The sequence below is a fragment of the Macaca nemestrina genome, chromosome 17 (assembly GCF_043159975.1).
Source record: "Macaca nemestrina isolate mMacNem1 chromosome 17, mMacNem.hap1, whole genome shotgun sequence".
NCBI classification, from domain to species: domain Eukaryota; kingdom Metazoa; phylum Chordata; class Mammalia; order Primates; family Cercopithecidae; genus Macaca; species Macaca nemestrina.
The window spans coordinates 36,130,673-36,148,646 of record NC_092141.1 but is presented as its reverse complement, the minus strand read 5'-3'; the positions used below and the strand labels follow the sequence as shown (position 1 = coordinate 36,148,646).

At 41.0% G+C, this 17,974-nt stretch overlaps 1 protein-coding gene across 2 annotated transcripts in view; it reads left to right on the top strand.

Moving 5' to 3' along the window:
- Positions 1-17,974, top strand: part of LOC105476767 (slingshot protein phosphatase 2) — a 306,278-nt gene that overhangs the window by 69,636 nt on the left and 218,668 nt on the right. Inside the window, exon 2 of one of the 2 annotated variants that reach the window (XM_071082604.1) lies at positions 10,145-10,225. The exons of the other annotated variant lie outside the window; for it this stretch is intronic. Within the exon in view, the coding sequence (XP_070938705.1) occupies positions 10,145-10,225 (81 nt within the window). The remainder of the gene's footprint in view (positions 1-10,144; positions 10,226-17,974) is intronic. 2 annotated transcript variants of the gene reach the window in all.

Here is a 17,974-nt window from a genome sequence, read left to right as displayed (position 1 = left end):
AGGCTGACCTTCTTGGCCTGTAGAAGGCTGTCCTCTCCCTCTGTTTTCACATGGTCTTTCCTCTGGGTGGTATCTGCGTCCTAATCTCTTTTATTTATTTATTTATTTAGAGACAGGATCTTGCTCTGTCTTCTAGGCTAAAATGCAGTGGTGTGATCATAGCTCACTGTAAACTTGAACTGCTGGGCTCAAGCAATCCTCTGCCTCAACCTCCCAAGTAGCTAGGACTACAGGCATGCCTAGCTATTTTGTTTTTTTTTTTTTTTTTTTTTTTTTGTAGAGATGGCGTTTTGCTATGTTGCCCAGGCTGGTCTCAATCTCCTGACCTAAAGTGATTCTCTTGCCTTGGCCTCTCAAAGTGCTGGGATTATAGGCATGAGCCACTACGTGTGGCCCTAATCTCTTTTTATGAGAATATGAGTCATATTGGATTAGGGCCCACCTATATTGGACTAGGGCCCACCTATATTGGAACCACCCCTAGGTTACTAAACCTCATTTTAACTTGATTACTCTTTAAAGGCTCTGTCTTCAAATACAACCACATCTTGAGGTACTGGGGATTGAAAAACATATGAATTTTGAGGGACACAATTTAGCCTGTAACACTCCCCTAGATTCTACAGAAGGAACACAGGTCTGCCAACTGTTTTATTTTAGGACTCCTTGCCTCTAGACTGTAACATAATAAATGTATGTTGTTTCAACCATCAAGTTTGTGGTAATTTGTTACAGCATATTAGAAAATGAATGTAATTGGAAGTAACTTAAATCTATTAGTAGGAGACTGATTAACTGAACTGTGGAACATCTCTACAATGAAATGTTATGCAGCGATCAGAAACAATGAAATGAATGTCTTAATAGACAAATGGATAAACAAAATGTCATATATGTGTGCAATGGAATATTATGCAGGCTTAAAAAGGAAGGAAATTCTGACACATGCTACAACATGCATGTATCTTGAGGACATTACGCTAAGGAAGATAACTCAGTCAAAGACAAATACTGTATGATTCCACTTATATGAATTATCTAGACCAGTCAACACTCATAGAAACAAAGTGAATGGTAGTTGTTAAGGGCTGGAATAGGGGGAAATGAAGAGTTGTTTGATGGATATAGATTCAGTTCTTTGAGATGAAAAAGCTTTAGAGATTGACTGTACAACAACATGAATATATACTGAACTGTACAGTTAACAATAGTTAAGATGGGCCTGGGTGTGATGGCTTATGCCAACACTTTGGGAGGCCAAGGCAGGAGAATCTTTTGAGCCCAGGAGTTTGAAACCTTCCTGGGAAACATAGTGAGACCCCCATCTGTACAAAAAACTTTTTAAATTACCTGGGTGTGGTAATTTTTAGTTTCAGCAACTAGGGAGGCTGAGATGGGAGGATCGCTTGAGCCTGAGAGATCCAGGCTTCAGTGAGCCATGATCACGCCACTGTACTTCAACCTGGGTGACAGCAAGACTCTGTCTCAAAAACATCAGTTAAGATGGTTGATATGGTTTGACTGTGTCCCCACCCAAATCTCATCTTGAATTCCCACATGTTGTGGGAGGGAAACTCCGGTGGGAGGTAACTGAATCATGCGGGCAAGTCTTTCTCGTGCTGTTTTCATGATAGTGAATAAGTCTCATGAGATCTGATGGTTTTAAAGAGAGGAGTTCCTCTGCACAAGCTCTCTCTCTTTACCTGCTGCCATCCATGCAAGATGTGACTTGCTTTTTCTTGCCTTCTGCTGTGATTTTGAGGCTTCCCCAGCCATGGAACTGTAAGCCCAATTAAACCTCTTTCTTTTGTAAATTGCCCAGTTTCGGGTATGTCTTTGTCAACAGCGTGAAAACGGACTAATGCAGTAAATTGGTACCAGTAGAATACTGAAATAAGTTAAGACTTTGGGGGACTGTTGGGAAGGCATGATTGGTTTTGAAATGTGAGGACATGAGATTTGGGAGGGCCAGGGGTGGAATGATATGGTTTGGCTGCGTCCCGACCCAAATCTTGAATTCCCATGTGTTGTGGGAGGGACCTGGTGGAAGGTAATTGAATCATGGGTGAATTTTATGTTGTGTTATTTTTTATGTTACGTAGTTTTTAAAAAATAGTGAAACAAAGATACTAAGTTTAAAAGGAAAGGGCAGAAAAATAGGTGCAGTGTGCTTTCATTTGTGTATTTTGGAGAAAGAACATCTACACACACAATGCTTGTATATACACAGAATAATCCTGAAAGGATTCCTTAGGAGCTGGCATAGTGATTACTTCTAGGAATGGGTTGTAGTAGGTGGGAGGACCGGAATGGAGGAAGACTTAAAAATACTCTTTGACACCTTCTTAGTTGTTTACCACATACATGTGTTACATACTAAAATAATTGTTTTGGAGGGTTTTGTTTGTTTGTTTTTGTTTTTTGAGACAGAGTCTCACTCTGTTGCCCAAGCTGGAATGCAGTGGCAGGATCACAGCTTACTGCAGCCTCAACCTCCTGGGCTTAAACGGTCCTCCCACCTCAGCCTCTTGCGTATCTGGGACTATAAGCATGCACCACCAAGCCCAGCTATAATAGAGGTCTTTTAATGCATCATTAAAATACCACAAACAGGTCTTAGCAACCATACAGTATCTTGTTTCTATAGCTGGACAACTTTTAGATCTTATTCATCAGCCTGCTAAACTGTTCCTCTTTCAGTGACATACAGATCATCTGAAAGTTTTCTGTTATCCTTGTTTTTAACTGTTACGGATTGCTAAATCAAAGCAGTTGAATTTGAAACAAACTCAATGTCATTTCCTCCAAAGATTAATACATTTTTCTGGACTTAAGATAACTGAATAAGCAATACCTGGCCTCATCTAAACCCTCCAGATATATTTTTCACCCAAGAAACTGTGGATTTCAGCAAAAGACCCATGCTCCTGGATAACTAAGTTGATGGGGAAAGGAGCATGCACAGACTTCATCTTGTAATGGAAGCCCAGTGTAACACCCTTGATTATGTTCTGTACACGATTACAAATAGTGCAAGCAGTAGCCACTTCCTTTCTATTTCCCAATCATTTGTCAACCTAGCACCTCTTCTTTTCCAAGGAGAATGCATCCTACATGGTTGTGATTGATGTTCCTCCCTAACTTCCTCTGGGGCTCTTCAGAATAACTGTGCATCCTTTCAGAGTGATGTCTGCATTTTCTGGAATGTCAATAGTCTTATTGCCAAGAATGGTCTTCATTCTCTCAGTAGATACAGCAAAGAACTGAAATAATTGTTTTTAAATGTATAATTTCAGCTGAGACTTTAGAGAATTGTCTTAGTTGGATCAGATGTAGACTATGAAATTGCTTTGTCAATCCATTTATACCTAAGTGCCAGGGTATGTCTTGGCCTTTAAAGGATTAAAAGCTCTTACTCCCAAAGTTGCTGGACTTTGGGGTGTAAATATATTTTATTGTTTGATGCCTGATAGTATATTTTTCTTTTTATTTTTTGAGGCAGGATCTCACTCTGTTGTGCAGGCTGGAGTGAAGTGGCGTGATCTCGGCTCACTGCAGCCTCAACTTCCTGAGCTCAGGCGATCCTCCGACCTCAGGCCCCTGAGTAGATGGGACCACAGGTGCATGCCACCACACCCAGCTAATTTTTTGTATTTTTAGTAGAGAACGGGGTTTTACCAGTGTTGCCCAGGCTGGGCTCAAACTCCTGGGCTCAGTGATCTGCCGGCTTCAGCATCCCAAATTGTTGGGATTACAGACATGGGCCACCAGGACCGGCCTATGTCTGATAGTACATTTTCAAAGTCCCTAGTTTCTTTAAGTACAGCTGCAATGTATTCACTTAGAACCACAAAAAAGAAAAGAAAAAAAAAGCGAGGATGAAAGATGGAAAAAAAAAAAGGAAAGAGGAAAGAAATAGTAAATGTTCTCTGCCTCTTAAAACCATATAATCTATAACAAGAATAGAGTACAAGAGACTTAACAGTAACAACAGGGTAACAGGTTTTGACTCTGTGGGATTATTTCTTCATTTTGTTTTGTTTTGTTTTTGATATGGAGTCTTGCTCTGTCTCCCAGGCTGGAGTGCAATGGCACAGTCTGAGCTCACTGCAACCTCTGCCTCCCGGGTTCAAGTGATTCTCCTGCCTCAGCCTCCCGAGTAGCTGGGATTACAGGCACCTGCCACCACACCCAGCTAATTTTGTATTTTTGGTAGAGATGGGGTTTTGCCATGTTGGCCAGGCTGGTCTCGAACTCCTGACCTCACGTGATCCACCCGCTTTGGCCTCCCAAAGTGCTGGGAGTACAGGTGTGAGCTACCATGCCCGGCCTCTTGTGGTATTATTTCTTAAGACTTCTGCTTATAAATTGTTAGGTAACTGCATACGTTAGATTTTAACACTCTTGAAAACCTCCTTCTTAGTACATGAGTTCTTGCATCATACAGTCCATATAAAAATTGCAACTTCATTACTATAATTGTTCCTTAGAAGCTGTTCTGGATTGAAACTTCTTGTTATGTGCAGGTGTTTTTCTTACCAACAATCTTAACCCCTGTGTTTCTCCACACAATACTTAGCCAAAGGGACATGTTTCCACAAAGTCATATCCTATCTTTGTTGTTTTTGCGTCCCCATAAAAAGCAAAAAACTGTTTTTGTAACCTGTTCAGTTACCTTTCCCTTTTTGTTTGGTGTTTTACCTTAGCTACTAATAATTCAGCACCCAGAAAAGTACTTAGTACACAGTAGGGGTACAATAAATGGAAATCAATGACTCATTGTGAGCTCAGTTGCTTCCAGGTTATGTAGGGAATATGATTTCATCTTTAAGAATGAAAAACACTTAAGACTTGATGTAAGCAAAATTTCCCTTGAAGACAAAAGTTTCTTTGAAAGAAAATTTTAACCCAAATGTATAAGCCTTTTACATCTAGGAAGGAGATTAATATTATTATAGTAATATTTATTATTATTATAAGCAGCAGTAATAAATAGTAATAAAATAATAATAATTTATTATTATTAGAAGCAACATCAGAAGCTAGGTTATTCTAAGTGCTTTTTTTAATTACTTTTTTTTTTGGTAGAGACAGGTGTCTTGCTATGTTGTGCAGGCTGAACTTGAACTCCCAGGCTCAAGTCCTCCCACATCAGCCTCCAGAGCGGCTTAGTATCTAGATGCACATGTTACCACACCTGGCTCTAAGTCTCTGAATGTTTTTCTTATGTTATCTCTCATACAATCTTTCCAACAACCCTAATAGATAGATGTTATTGTTGTGCCCATTTTTATGGATGAGGAAATCGAGCTCAAAGAAATTAAGGAATGTACTCAAAATCACACTGTTAGTAAGTGGCAGAACCAGGATATGAACTCAGTTTAGTTAAGATTTGGGCTTGATACTTCCAATGCAAGAATATGAGCTTGACTTTGTCCTCCTCAAAATTCCTGCCAAAAGGACATTCAAAAGAAGAAAATAAAGAAAAGAGAATTGGTATCTGCACTACAAACTGGGGAAGATCACCACCCTCATGCCAGAAGAAACATTGAGGGAATTTACAATATGACATTCAGGCAATGAGATTGAGGTAAAGGCCTACCACTGAGAGGTGCTATATATAATTAAGCCCACCTACGCTGGGCGCGGTGGCTCATGCCTGTAATCCCAGAACTTTGGGAGGCCGAGGTGGGCGGATCACAAGGTCAGGAGATGGAGACCATCCTTGTCAACATGGTGAAACCCTGTCTCTACTGAAAATACAAAAATTAGCCAGTCGTTGTGGTGCGCACCTGTAGTCCTGGATACTGCGGAGGCTGAGGCAGGAGAATACTTGAACCCGGGAAGTGGAGGCTGCAGTGAGCAGAGATCGCGCCACCGCACTCCAGCGTGGGCAACAGAGAGAGAGAGACTCCAGGAAAAAAAAAAAAAAAAAATCTCTGCAGTGAATTAAGGCTGCATTTTGTATTCCTAGCTTACTAAAAATGTTTGAAACCAGAAATGACTATTTTATCAAATGCTTTTTAGCATCTATTTAAATAATCGTGTAGTTTAGTAGAGGTCCTAAATATTAATTTGTCCTTGCAATCTTGGAATAAGCCCATATAGTCATGAGAAAGACTGTTCACTCTGCAGAACCTGGAAAGAATTCAGGAATTAGAATTACGAGGTATTGGCCAGGTGTGGTGGCTCATGCCTGTAATCCCAGCACTTTGGGAGGCCTAGGTGGGCGGATCATGAGGTGAGGAGATAGAGACCATCCTGGCTAACACAGTGAAACCCCATCTCTACTAAAAATACAAAAAATTAGTGTGCATGGTGGCGGGTGCCTGTAGTCCCAGCTACTTGGGAGGCTGAGGCAGGAAAATCGCTTGAACCCAGGAGGCGGAGGTTGCAGTGATCCAAGATTGTACCACTGCACTCTAGCCTGGTTGACAGAGGGAGATGCTGTCTCCAAAAAAAAAAAAAAAAAAAAAAAAAAAAGAATTACCAGGTCTCAGAGGCAGGGAAATGAACTTGACCTTTGTCCTTTGTCTTCCTTTAGGTTTCTCAGAATTTAATTTAGAACTAAATATGTTGGTTGCAAGTAAACACTTGTTCCATGAACCCATTATGTTGTAATGCCATCAGCCCACTTTAATGGATACCTTGTATCTTAATGAATTGTTTCAATTAATAAATATATACATATAAAGTCTTAAAATAACTTTAGGAATGCAAGTGTGTTCTTGAAAGGTCATTTTGGTTTTTTTTTTTTCTTTGAGACAGAGTGTCGATCTGTCACCCAGTCTGATGGTATGATCTTGGCTCACTGCAACCTTCACTTCCCGAGTTCAGGTGATTCTTCTGTCAGCCTCCCCAGTAGCTGGGATTACAGTTGAGCACCACCACACCTGGCTAATTTTTGTATTTTTAGTAGAGATGGATTTTCAACATGTTGGGCAGGCTGATCTCGAACTCCTGACCTCAGGTGGTCCACCCGCCTCGGTCTCCGAAAGTGCTGGGATTATAGGTATGAGCCACCGTGCCCAGCCAAAAGGTCATTTTGAAAGAGCTAGTGTGGACATCTGAAATATTTATAAGAAAGAAAGCTGCAACATCTTAACTAGTGTACTTTGGTTTAATTTATACTTTTCTCTCTTCAGGTTTGTTTTGTTTTGTTTTGGAGACAGGATCTAGCTCTGTTGCCCAGACCAGATGGCAGTGGCACAATTATGGCTCACTTGAAGGCTTAAACTCCGAAACTCAAGTGATCCTCCCACCTCAGCCTCCCAACTAGCCAGGCCTACAGAGGTGTGCCACCACACCTGGCTGATTATTATTATTATTATTTTTGTCATGAAGATGGGGTCTTACTATGTTGCCCAGGCAGGTTTCCAACTCCTGGGCTCAAGCTCTCTCCAGTTTTTATTATTATTATTATTTTTTTTTTTTGAGACGGAGTTTCGCTCTCGTTGCCCAGGCTGGAGTGCTATGGCATGATCTCGGCTCACTGTAACCTCCACCACCTGGGTTCAAGCGATTCTCCTGCCTCAGCCTCCAGAGTAGCTGGGATTACAGGTGCCCACGACCACACCCAGGTAATTTTTTGTATTTTCAGTAGAGACAGGGTTTTACCATGTTGGCCAGGCTGGTCTTTAACTCCTGACCTCAGGTGATCCACCCGCCTCCCAAAGTGTTGGGATTACAGGTGTGAGCCACCATGCCTGGCCTCTCTTCAGTTTTTATACTGTAACAGTGACAAGCCACTTTTGATGTGCTTAGTATTATCTATATTTTTATCTGTTGTAGTATGAGACCTTGGGAAGGCTGAAAGCAGCTCTGATCTCTACCATTTTAATTCTTTCGAATATTTATTATTAAGCCTTTAGCTTTCCTAATACGAGTTCCAGAAGTCTTCTAATATTTTATATATTTTTTTAAGCTAGATGGAGTGTAAATGTTCTTATTTTCCCCCCTCCAAAATATAAGAGAACAAGAATTAAAAAGACTTTGCATTTGTAGGATTTTTAACAATTATTTTTGTTTGTTTGTTTGTTTGTTTGTTTGTTTGTTTTTTGAGATGGAGTCTCGCTCTGTAGCCCAGGCTGGAGTGCAGTGGCGTGATCTCATCTCACTGCAACCTCTGCCTCCCAGGTTCACGCCATTCTCCTGCCTCAGCCTCCCGAGTAGCTGGGACTACAGGCACCCGCTACCATGCCCGGCTAATTTTTTGTATTTTTAGTAGAGACGGGGTTTCACCGTGTTAGCCAGGATGGTCTCGATCTCTTGACCTCGTGATCCGCCTGCCTTGGCCTCCCAAAGTGCTGGGATTACAGGCATGAGCCCCTGAGCCCGGCCAACAATGATTTTAAATATTTGGTTATTTCTGATTATTTTCTAAAAGAGGAAGTGAGAGGGATAATGCCAGATGAGACTTGGTTTTAAGACAGAAAACTAAAAGTAGATAAAGGATCAGACTAGAAAAAAAAAAATGAGAAGAAAGTTAACCAGGAGCAAGGCCGTTATCAGAAAGAGTAACTCTGAGCTTTACTTTCTTTCATTTAAGTTTATTTGTACTCTAAAACTCTTATCTCTAAGGGTATACTTCAGATGAAACATAGCTCTACCTGTGAAAAATTAAAGTAGGAATCAACTAGGATAGCCATAGAGTAGTTATAAGTTTCAGCCACTGGTAGTGAGAAGTTTTAATGACGTAAACCTATGCATCAATGATCCATGTAGGGATAACTCAGTTTCCAGCTGCTGTTAGCTAAACAGCAAACATTTGAATAGAATCTAATGCGTCAGAGTTGGAGCCTTTTCTGTTCCCTTTTTTGAGTTGTTAGTCATAGGGAGAAATACTCCTATGTTACCAGCTAATTATTTCACTCCTTTGTCTTATTTTCCTTGTCTGTCTTCTGGACAGATTTTTAGAGAGATTAGAGAACAGAAGAAAAGGTTTTAAATTGTTTTCTGGCCTCTGTTGGGGAATTTGGGTAGGGCATGTCTCCTGGCTCTTTTTTTTTTTTTTTTTTTGAGATGGAGTTTTGCACTGTCACCCAGGGTGGAATACAATGGCATGATCTCAGCTCACTGAAACCTGCACCCCCTGGGTTCATGCGATTCTCCTGCCTCAGCCTCCCCAGTAGCTGGGATTACAGGCGCACACTGCCACGCCTGCCTTATATATATATATATATATATATATATATATATATATATATATATATATATATATATTTTTTTTTTTTTTTATAGTAAAGACGGGGTTTCACTATGTTGACCAGGCTAGTCTCAAACTCCTAACCTCAGGTGATCTGCCCGCCTCAGCCTCCCAAAGTGCTGGGATTAACAGGTGTGAGCCACTCTTCCCGGCCTGTCTCTTGGCTCATATAAACACTTGGCAGCAGAGGGCTAATGAGGCTAGGCTAAGAGTTAGATCCCCTAATCAGGCCCTATGCTATATTCTATAGCCTATCTCTAAAGAAATACATCAAATGCATCAAATACGTCCAAAGATACGAAGATAAATGAACATAAATCTATCCCCAGTCTGAGAAGAGTTAAGAGTACATACTATAAAGGATTAGCAGCACCATCTTTTTTTTTTTTTTTTCAGACGGAGTCTCACTCTGTCACCCAGGCTGGAGTGCAGTGGGGTGATCTTGGCTCACTGCAAGCTCAGCCTCCCGGATTCACGCCATTGTCCTGCCTCAGCCCCCCGAGTAGCTGGGACTACAGGTGCTGGCCACCACACCTGGCTAATTTTTTGTATTTTTAGTAGAGACGAGGTTTCACCGTGTTAGCCAGGATGGTCTTGACCTCCTGACCTCGTGATCCGCCTGCCTCGGCCTCCCAAAGTGCTGGGATTACAGGCCTAAGCCACTGCGCCCAGAAAAAAGATGTGCTTTACAGAAAAAGATGTGCTGGATCTTTCCCCAAATCGGGAAACCATAGGAAATGCTTCAATTGATCAAGCATTCCTCAGTCAACTAACCAGTCACCTTCTTGGCGGTATTCTCTCAAAATAGCCATCAGTAATCAGAATTGCAGCTTCTCACCTGTGAGCTAACACCACTGACTCTGATTTCAGCTTGCTTTTCCCCTTGTGCTTATGGGCCCATTCGTTTGGATCTCTGAAATGATCTTGTTTGTATTACAGAGCTCTCATTTGGAAGACAGTGAATCAGCAGCATTACTTTGCTGTGAATGTGAAGAATCAGAAATCTTTAGTGATTCCAATGTACGTAGGTATATGTTTTTATACAGACTTTGGTGATTCAAGTAAAATCTTCTTGGGTAAATTTGGCTATTAAATGCAACTGATATAGTGCCTATTCTTTTATCTTTTGACCCCATTCAGCCAAATAGTCTGGGAAGGCAAATAGGTGGCTTGGAATAAGTGTATATATAAACAGTATGGTACATTTATATGCATAATGCCATGGCAATGACCACTCAAAACTTATCTATTGAAGCAGAAAAAAAATGTAGCATCTTGGAACCTTGACTGAGTTTCCTTCAATAAAGAATGACTGTTGTTGTGGGATTTTTTTTCCCCTCATGTACACATTTTTTTAATGGTCAATAGTATTATTCTTTTCCCTGTGGCAACTGCTTGGTATTGGTGCTGCCACAGGGCCTTTATTCCTCACATACATGGGCCTCACATGTCTTAGCTATTGATAATGTTAAGCCAAATAGTATTATAATCACTGGACTGGAAACTCAACCTGATCATCTTAAATGTGGAACTTTATCTAACTACATTTCATGAGATGTTATAAATTTTACTTACCCCGTCTAACCTCCAGCATACTTACCCACAGAGTCAGGCTGAAGTTAGAGAACAACTTAAATTGACTTATTTTTGTGTGTTGCAATGAGCAGTGAGATTAGTCTGGAAATTCTCAGTATATCCTGAGATATAAGTGAACTTCCCCCGAGTATTGAATGGCCTAGTAGGACAGGCCAAATTGGGGCTTAGCCCAGGAGGGTTCTTAGTTTCACCAGGAAAGAAATCAAGGGCAAGCCAGTGGTGTTAGACAGCAATCTTTTATTAAACAGTACTGCTCCTGGTGGAACAGCACTAACTCACAGGTAGTGTACCCAGAGTCTGCAACGTGTGGGCTCTTGGCAAGTGTATTTATACTCACTTATACCTACTTTCAGTTACATGTAAATTAAGGGCAGGTTAATGCAAATTGAGGGGTGGGTTATTTAGAACTTTCTAGGAAAGGGGCAGTAACTTCTGGGTCATTGCCATGGCATTTGTAAACTGTCATGGTGCTGGTGGGAGTGTCCATGCTAATGAGCAATGAGGGCAGCCAGGGATTGCCCTTGTCACACAATTTGCTGGTTTTGGCCAGTTTCTTCACCTTATCCCATCTGGAACAGATCCTACTTTGTTCAGCAGTGTTGTGACCGGAAAACAAGTTCTGCTGGACTCTTGCCTCATTAGTTCATACACATCGTTCTGCCTTAAAGGGGTATTAGAAGTATTTTGGAAGGAAGTGAAGGGAAGAGTTGTGGGTCAGGAAAACTAAACTGTCATTTAGATCACTGTCTCCTATTGAGCCCCCCCTAAAAAAACATGAGGGGGTTGGCTACAAAAATGCAGACACCGTCCCAGTTATATTAATGAAAATTAGAAATAGAGAGGACCAGCTCTTTGTGAGAGGCCCTGGTCTCTGCCTTCTGCTTCTCCTTTCAGCCCAGATACCTGACGTTTTTATCTGTTTGCTTCTCACTGGCTCTGAGTTGAAGACTTGGTGACAATCTGATTTTTTTTAAGGTGTACTGCCCTTCACTGCGAAGCTTGTGCAGATTAGGGATGGCACTATGAGGAAAGACTTTATTCAAGCATATTTTTGGACTGTTATACCCATAGGAGACTGGGCTGCTCTTGGAATTTTCCCCCATTTTATGAGAGGTTCAAGATGTCCTTGTATCAAACTGAAGTTTAGAAACATAGCAAAACTTTTTCCCACTTGGACAATTTTTTTCTGTGTCTTGCTATAGAATGAATCCTAATTCACAAATTTAAAAAAATATAGTTTATATAAACTGAATTATAACACATTTCAAAACTGTATTGTTTTTTACAGATTTGATTGTTTTCTATAATTTTACTTGACTTGATCTCTTCCAACAAGTAGCTGTGACTAAAACTAGATTCTAAAAACCTTGACCATAAAAAATGAATTCTGTCAGTATCAGGATATTTATTGCTCATAGTAGCACTCCATAAATATTGTTGAAGTTTCACTAATGGAAACTATCTTTTGAAGTAAGATGTGTCTCTCAAGTATATCACCATAGTACTACCTGCACTGAGGCTGGCTTCCTCATCTTCATGTCACAGTGAATGCAGTTACCATTTCAGGACCTCATTCACCTATTTATTTACGCAATTGCACTTCATTCAGTGTTGATGAATCTGGAATGGCATGAGTTAAGTTATTGTGATTCATTAATAGCTGGAGTGGTGCTCATTTTCTTAGTGCTTGCAAACATTAACTGATGAATCCATGTGAACACTTACCAGTATTTTGCAGATGACAAACTGAGGGTGAAAGGTTATAATCTTTGTCCAGTGTTGTATGATAAGCAGGGGCAGTGCTGACGTCAAATCTCAGCTGATAGCCATCATGAGCTCATCACCAGTGGGCAGCCTCATTGATGGAATATGTGCCAGTCTCCTTATATGGTATCCTATAAGATTTACTTTGTTCAGGCCAGGCATGGTGGCTCATGCCTGTAATCCCAGCTCTTTGGGAGGTCAAGGTGTGCAGATCGCTTGAGGTCAAGAGTTCAAGAAAGCCTGGCCAACGTGGTGAAACCCGTCTCTACTAAAAATACAAAAGCTGGGTGTGGTGGTGTATGTATGTAGTCCCAGCTACTTGGGAGGCCGAGGCAGGAAAATTGCTTGAACCAAGGAGGTGGAGGTTGCAGTGAACCAAGATCGCACTACTGCACTCCAGCCTGGGCAACAGAGCAAGACTCCATCTCAAATATATATATATATATTTTGTTCAGTTTGCAGTGGAGTCCTCTGGACTTATTATACTGGCATACTGTTTTGGCTGATTTTGTCTGAAAGAGACTAGTACATGGGAATCTACATGAAGAATATTTTCATGAAGTTGGACACGTGGGGAAAAGGAAACTTTAGTTTTAATGGTTTTTCTCCCTTAGAAACAATTAATTGGGGCCAGGCACAGTGGCTCATGTCTGTAATCCCAACACTTTGGGAGGCCAAGGCAAAAGGATCACTTGAGCCCAGGAGTTCGAGAGCAGCCTGGGAAATACAGCGAGACCCTGTCTCTACAAAAAAATAAAACAATTAGCCAGGCATGGTGGCACATACTTGTAGTCCTAGCTACTTGGGAGGCTAAGGTGGGAGGATACGCCGTTGCACTCCAGCTTGGACAACAGAGCCAGACTCTGTCTCCAAAAAAAAAGAGAAACAATTAGTTAGGTGTATGTATTTACAGAATACTCTGGGTTGTTTTATTGTATTGCCAAGCCTTTCATTCATTTAAGTCAGATTCCTTGTGTCTTTTCCTCAAGAGGCAAGAGTTGTTTCATGTACTTGGCTGACTTTTTAAAGGTGTTAGATCCTCCTCCTGTTTTGTTTGTTCAGGGAGTATTTCCCACACTTTTTTTTTCCCTTTTCTCACTTCCCTGTTCCCACCCCCATGTCAGATGGAATTGAAGAGCTTCTTCCTAATTTGAAGGCTTAACCTTGGGGGTGGGATGAGGGGGCAGTTATTTGCAGAGCAAAATGATTGAAATCTCCACTACTTAATTTTCTGCAAAGGAAGTGGTATGTGATCTTGATAATTATTTGAAGTAGAAATACTGATGTAAAGAAGAGGAGTAGAAGATAAAGTCAATCACTGAACAACTTTCTCTTCAATTTTGGGATAAGAGAAGTATGAACTTTAATTAGTTTTATTCATTCATTTGCTTCTGCATAATTCATTCATTCACCAAGTATTGATTGACTGATGTGCAAATCACTGGGCCCGGGGGAGTAGGGGCCCTTAGAGAAAGTATAATCTACACTTCACGAATTAGTTTTATGGCTATTCATGGAAAGCCCTGAAAAGGAGAGGAGAAAATCATTACATGCAGTATGTGGGAAGAAGAAAAGAAATCTGGATAAGTGAAAACAAATTTGGCTGGAGGGCAATTTGGCTGGAGAGCTGGCTGCCTTAGATCTCTTGGGGCTTTCCTAGAAGAGAAGGCAGGAGTGCAGAGAGGCCCCTGCCCCTTTTCTGATCCCACTCAGTCTCCAGGAAACCAGGTAATAGATAGAAGCAGCTACTTGCTCCCTCTGCTGTGCACAGGTTTGTTAGAGGTTTCCATAATGGGGAGAGGATCTATCTGCCCCTAGAGAAAGATGATAGTGTGACTGGAAGAGGTCACAGAGAAAGAAGATACTGGCTTTAGCTGCAAGAGTTTCACCTTGGCTTCAAATAAGAAGGAATGTAGGCAGTGACTAGAGCAGGTTGGGATGCTAGTGACAGCAACAGGCACTGAGACTCCTGAGGCTTCTCTTCATTTCCCTCTCCTGTACACACTGCTATCCTACCTAAAAGGAGGAAGATGCTCTGGATGAGCTGGGATTCCAATTATTGTGCTTATGGGTGGTCACCTAGGAACAACTGGATTCATTTACCATTGTAGGGCTATTTCTTCCCCAGCCTGGTAGTCAGGAAAATGTTTGTTATATTAGTTTATTTCCTAAAAATAAAACTTATTTATCTCATTTCCCTGGTCTTCTCACCCCAACCCCTACCCAACCAAACTGGCAGAAGGTCATATATAGAATAGTCATACTATTTTTATGATCTGTTTCATTCCTTTGCTTGGTTTATTATATCCTTGAAGGATGTAATATTACACTCTGTGCAGTCAAAAAAAAAGCTTTGATGCTTGAATAGCCCAGTGAAAGGAAGAGATGTTAGCCTTTTGTGTTATTAAAGAAAAGAAAAAGCCACCCCCTAGAATCAAGTGTGGAAAAGGCAGATGCAAAGAAAGGAAAATCTAAAATGTAAGAATTATTTGGTTTAGAATATTTTTACATTCTTGGACTATAGGTTTGCATTCTCTTCTAGGAAAGGACAGTGTCTCAGAATACAATATCCTTGTTGATAATCAGCTTGTATGGGATTTTTAACATAGAGTCATTTGGGGAGTGGAAAAATGGCTTGAGAGAGATAGAAGATTTAGCCTCATAGTAAGTTCAAGATGAAGGATTTAAGAATTTTTAAAAGTTATCAACATTAGGGTTAACTCTAATTCAAGGCCTGATGTGGAGTAGCCAGTCCTTATAGACTGAAGATAGAAAGGACTTCAATCCTCAGGATTCTTCTGAGATATCCTGTTCTTGTATGTTTTAAGTCTTGAAATATAGTGTATTGGAATGATCAAAACAATGAGTGATTTGTTAGTTCAGAAAGGAAAACTACACTTAGGAGGGAGAAACTGCTAGAGTAATACATATATATATATATTTTTTAGACTGAGTTTCCCTCTGTCACCCAGGCTGGAGTGCAGTGGCACGATCTCAGTTCACTACAACCTCTACCTCCTGGATTCAAGCGATTCTCATGCCTCAGTCTCTCAAGTAGCTGGGACTACAGGCGTGCACCACTCACACCTGGCTAATTTTTTTTATTTTTAACAATTATTGCCGGGCGCGGTGGCTCACGCCTGTAATCCCAGCACTTTGGGAGGCCGAGGCGGGCGGATCACAAGGTCAGGAGATCGAGACCACGGTGAAACCCCGTCTCTACTAAAAATACAAAAAATTAGCCGGGCGCGGTTGTGGGCGCCTGTAGTCCCAGCTACTCGGGAGGCTGAGGCAGGAGAATGGCGTGAACCCGGGAGGCGGAGCTTGCAGTGAGCCGAGATCGCGCCACTGCACTCCAGCCTGGGCGACAGAGCGAGACACCGTCTCAAAAAAAAAAAAAAAAAAAAAAAAAAAAAACAAAAACACAATTATTTTTTATTTTTAGTGGAGATGGGGTTTCACCATATTGGCCAGGCTGGTTTCGAACTCCTGACCTCAAGTGATCCGCCCACCTCAGCCTCCCAAAGTGCTGGAATTACAAGCGTGAGCCACCGCGCCCAGCCTGCTATAGTAATTAAATCTACTTTTGTAAATCTCTAGAGATTATAAGCAAAAACAAGATAGTAGTAGATGAACATCCAGATGCAACAACAAACTGGTTAGCTGTAAGGTGGGGATGGTGTTTAAGCCTACAGCAAGCACGTCCTGTCATTCCTGATAATTTGTATTTACCCTCTTCATTTCTGCTGTCTATACCATAAGTATTTTCTGTTTCTTTTTTCAGACTCATTTGCAGAACACATTTCAGTAGCCAACATACACAAATAGAAAAAGAGGGGAAAAAAAGGGAAATTTGGTGCTAAGAAGATGAGTTTTATTATGAGTTTCAAATGGCAGTTGGCCAGTAGCAAACAGTTGCCCCACAGGAGTTTAGGATTACTTGAATTGTTTCAGCATCACCTCTGCTGCATTGTAGAAAGATTGTTAGGGCCTGTGGTCAGACAAAAGATAAAAAAGTGTTGCTAATGGCAAACATAGTTTTACCATGAATAATGTCCTTATTTTTTACTTTGGAAGGGGTCTGATGCAAATTTACACTAATAGGAATGTGATGTTAAATTTATTTTGTTTCAGGATAAGATGTAAGAAAGCATAGCTCAATGATTTTATCCCAGAATAATTATTATGAGAAATAATTTTCTTTTAAAAATCTTACACTTGAGTGACATTTGAGGAGAAATAAGATTTGTAGTAATCTTGGGTACAAAGGCTATTTTTGAAATTAGCCTTATTTAACTCAGTGGTTCTCATTGTGGCTGCCCATTAGAATCACCTGCTGATCTTTTTTTTTTTTTTTTTTTTGACACTGAGTCTTGCTCTGTCGCCCAGGCTGGAGTGCAGTGGTGCAATCTCAGCTCACTGTAACCTCCGCCTCCCAGGTTCAAGAGATTCTCCTGCCTCAGCCTCCCGAGTAGCTGGGATTATAGGTGCCTGCCATGACACCTGGCTAATTTTTGTATTTTTAGTAGAGACAGGGTTTTATCATGTTAGCCAGGCTGGTCTTGGACTCCTGACCTCAGGTGATCCACCTGCCTCGGCCTCCCAGAGTGCTGGGATTATAGGCATGAGCCACCGTGCCTGGCCCTGATGATCTTTTAAATTAATAACAGGGTCTCACCCCCATGCAGTTAAATCAGGATCTCTGTGAGTAAGGTCCAGGTATTGGTATTTTTTAAATGCTTCCAGGGTTATTCTAATGTGAATCAAGGGTTAACAGCACTGGTTTGGGTTGGGGACGGTGGTGCACACCTGTAATCCCAGCACTTTGGGAGGCTGAGGTGGGAGGATCACTTAAGCTCAGGAATTCAAGACCAGCCTGGGCAACAAAGCAAAACTCCATCTCTACATACATACATACATACATACATACATAAAAGCCAAGAGAGGTGGTGCACTCCCATAGTCCCAGCTACTCGGGAAGCAGAGATGGGAAGATCACTTGAACCCAGAAGGTTGAGGCTATTGTGAGCCAAGATTATGCCACTGCACTCCAGCCTGGGTGACAGAATGAGACCCTGTCTCAAGAAAAGAAAAAACAGAAAAAGAACACTGGTTTAACTCTAGCTATGCTAATTTTTGCACCGCCATATTAGAAATCTAATGTGCAACATTTGTAACATTGTAACATCTGTTCCTTGAGCAGCGGGATAAAATGTGAGATTGACTACAATTTTTTAAGAGTTGGCTGTAGGCATTTTATTACTCAGGTACAACACACTTAACTTCTATTCTTTCTATTCAGTGAAATTCCTTGGTTAGTCTTCTGTTAAAAGAAAAGCAAGATACTGAAATGAGATAATCCAAATCTACTATAAACTTACCATACCTTTTCCATAAGGTATAAAGGCT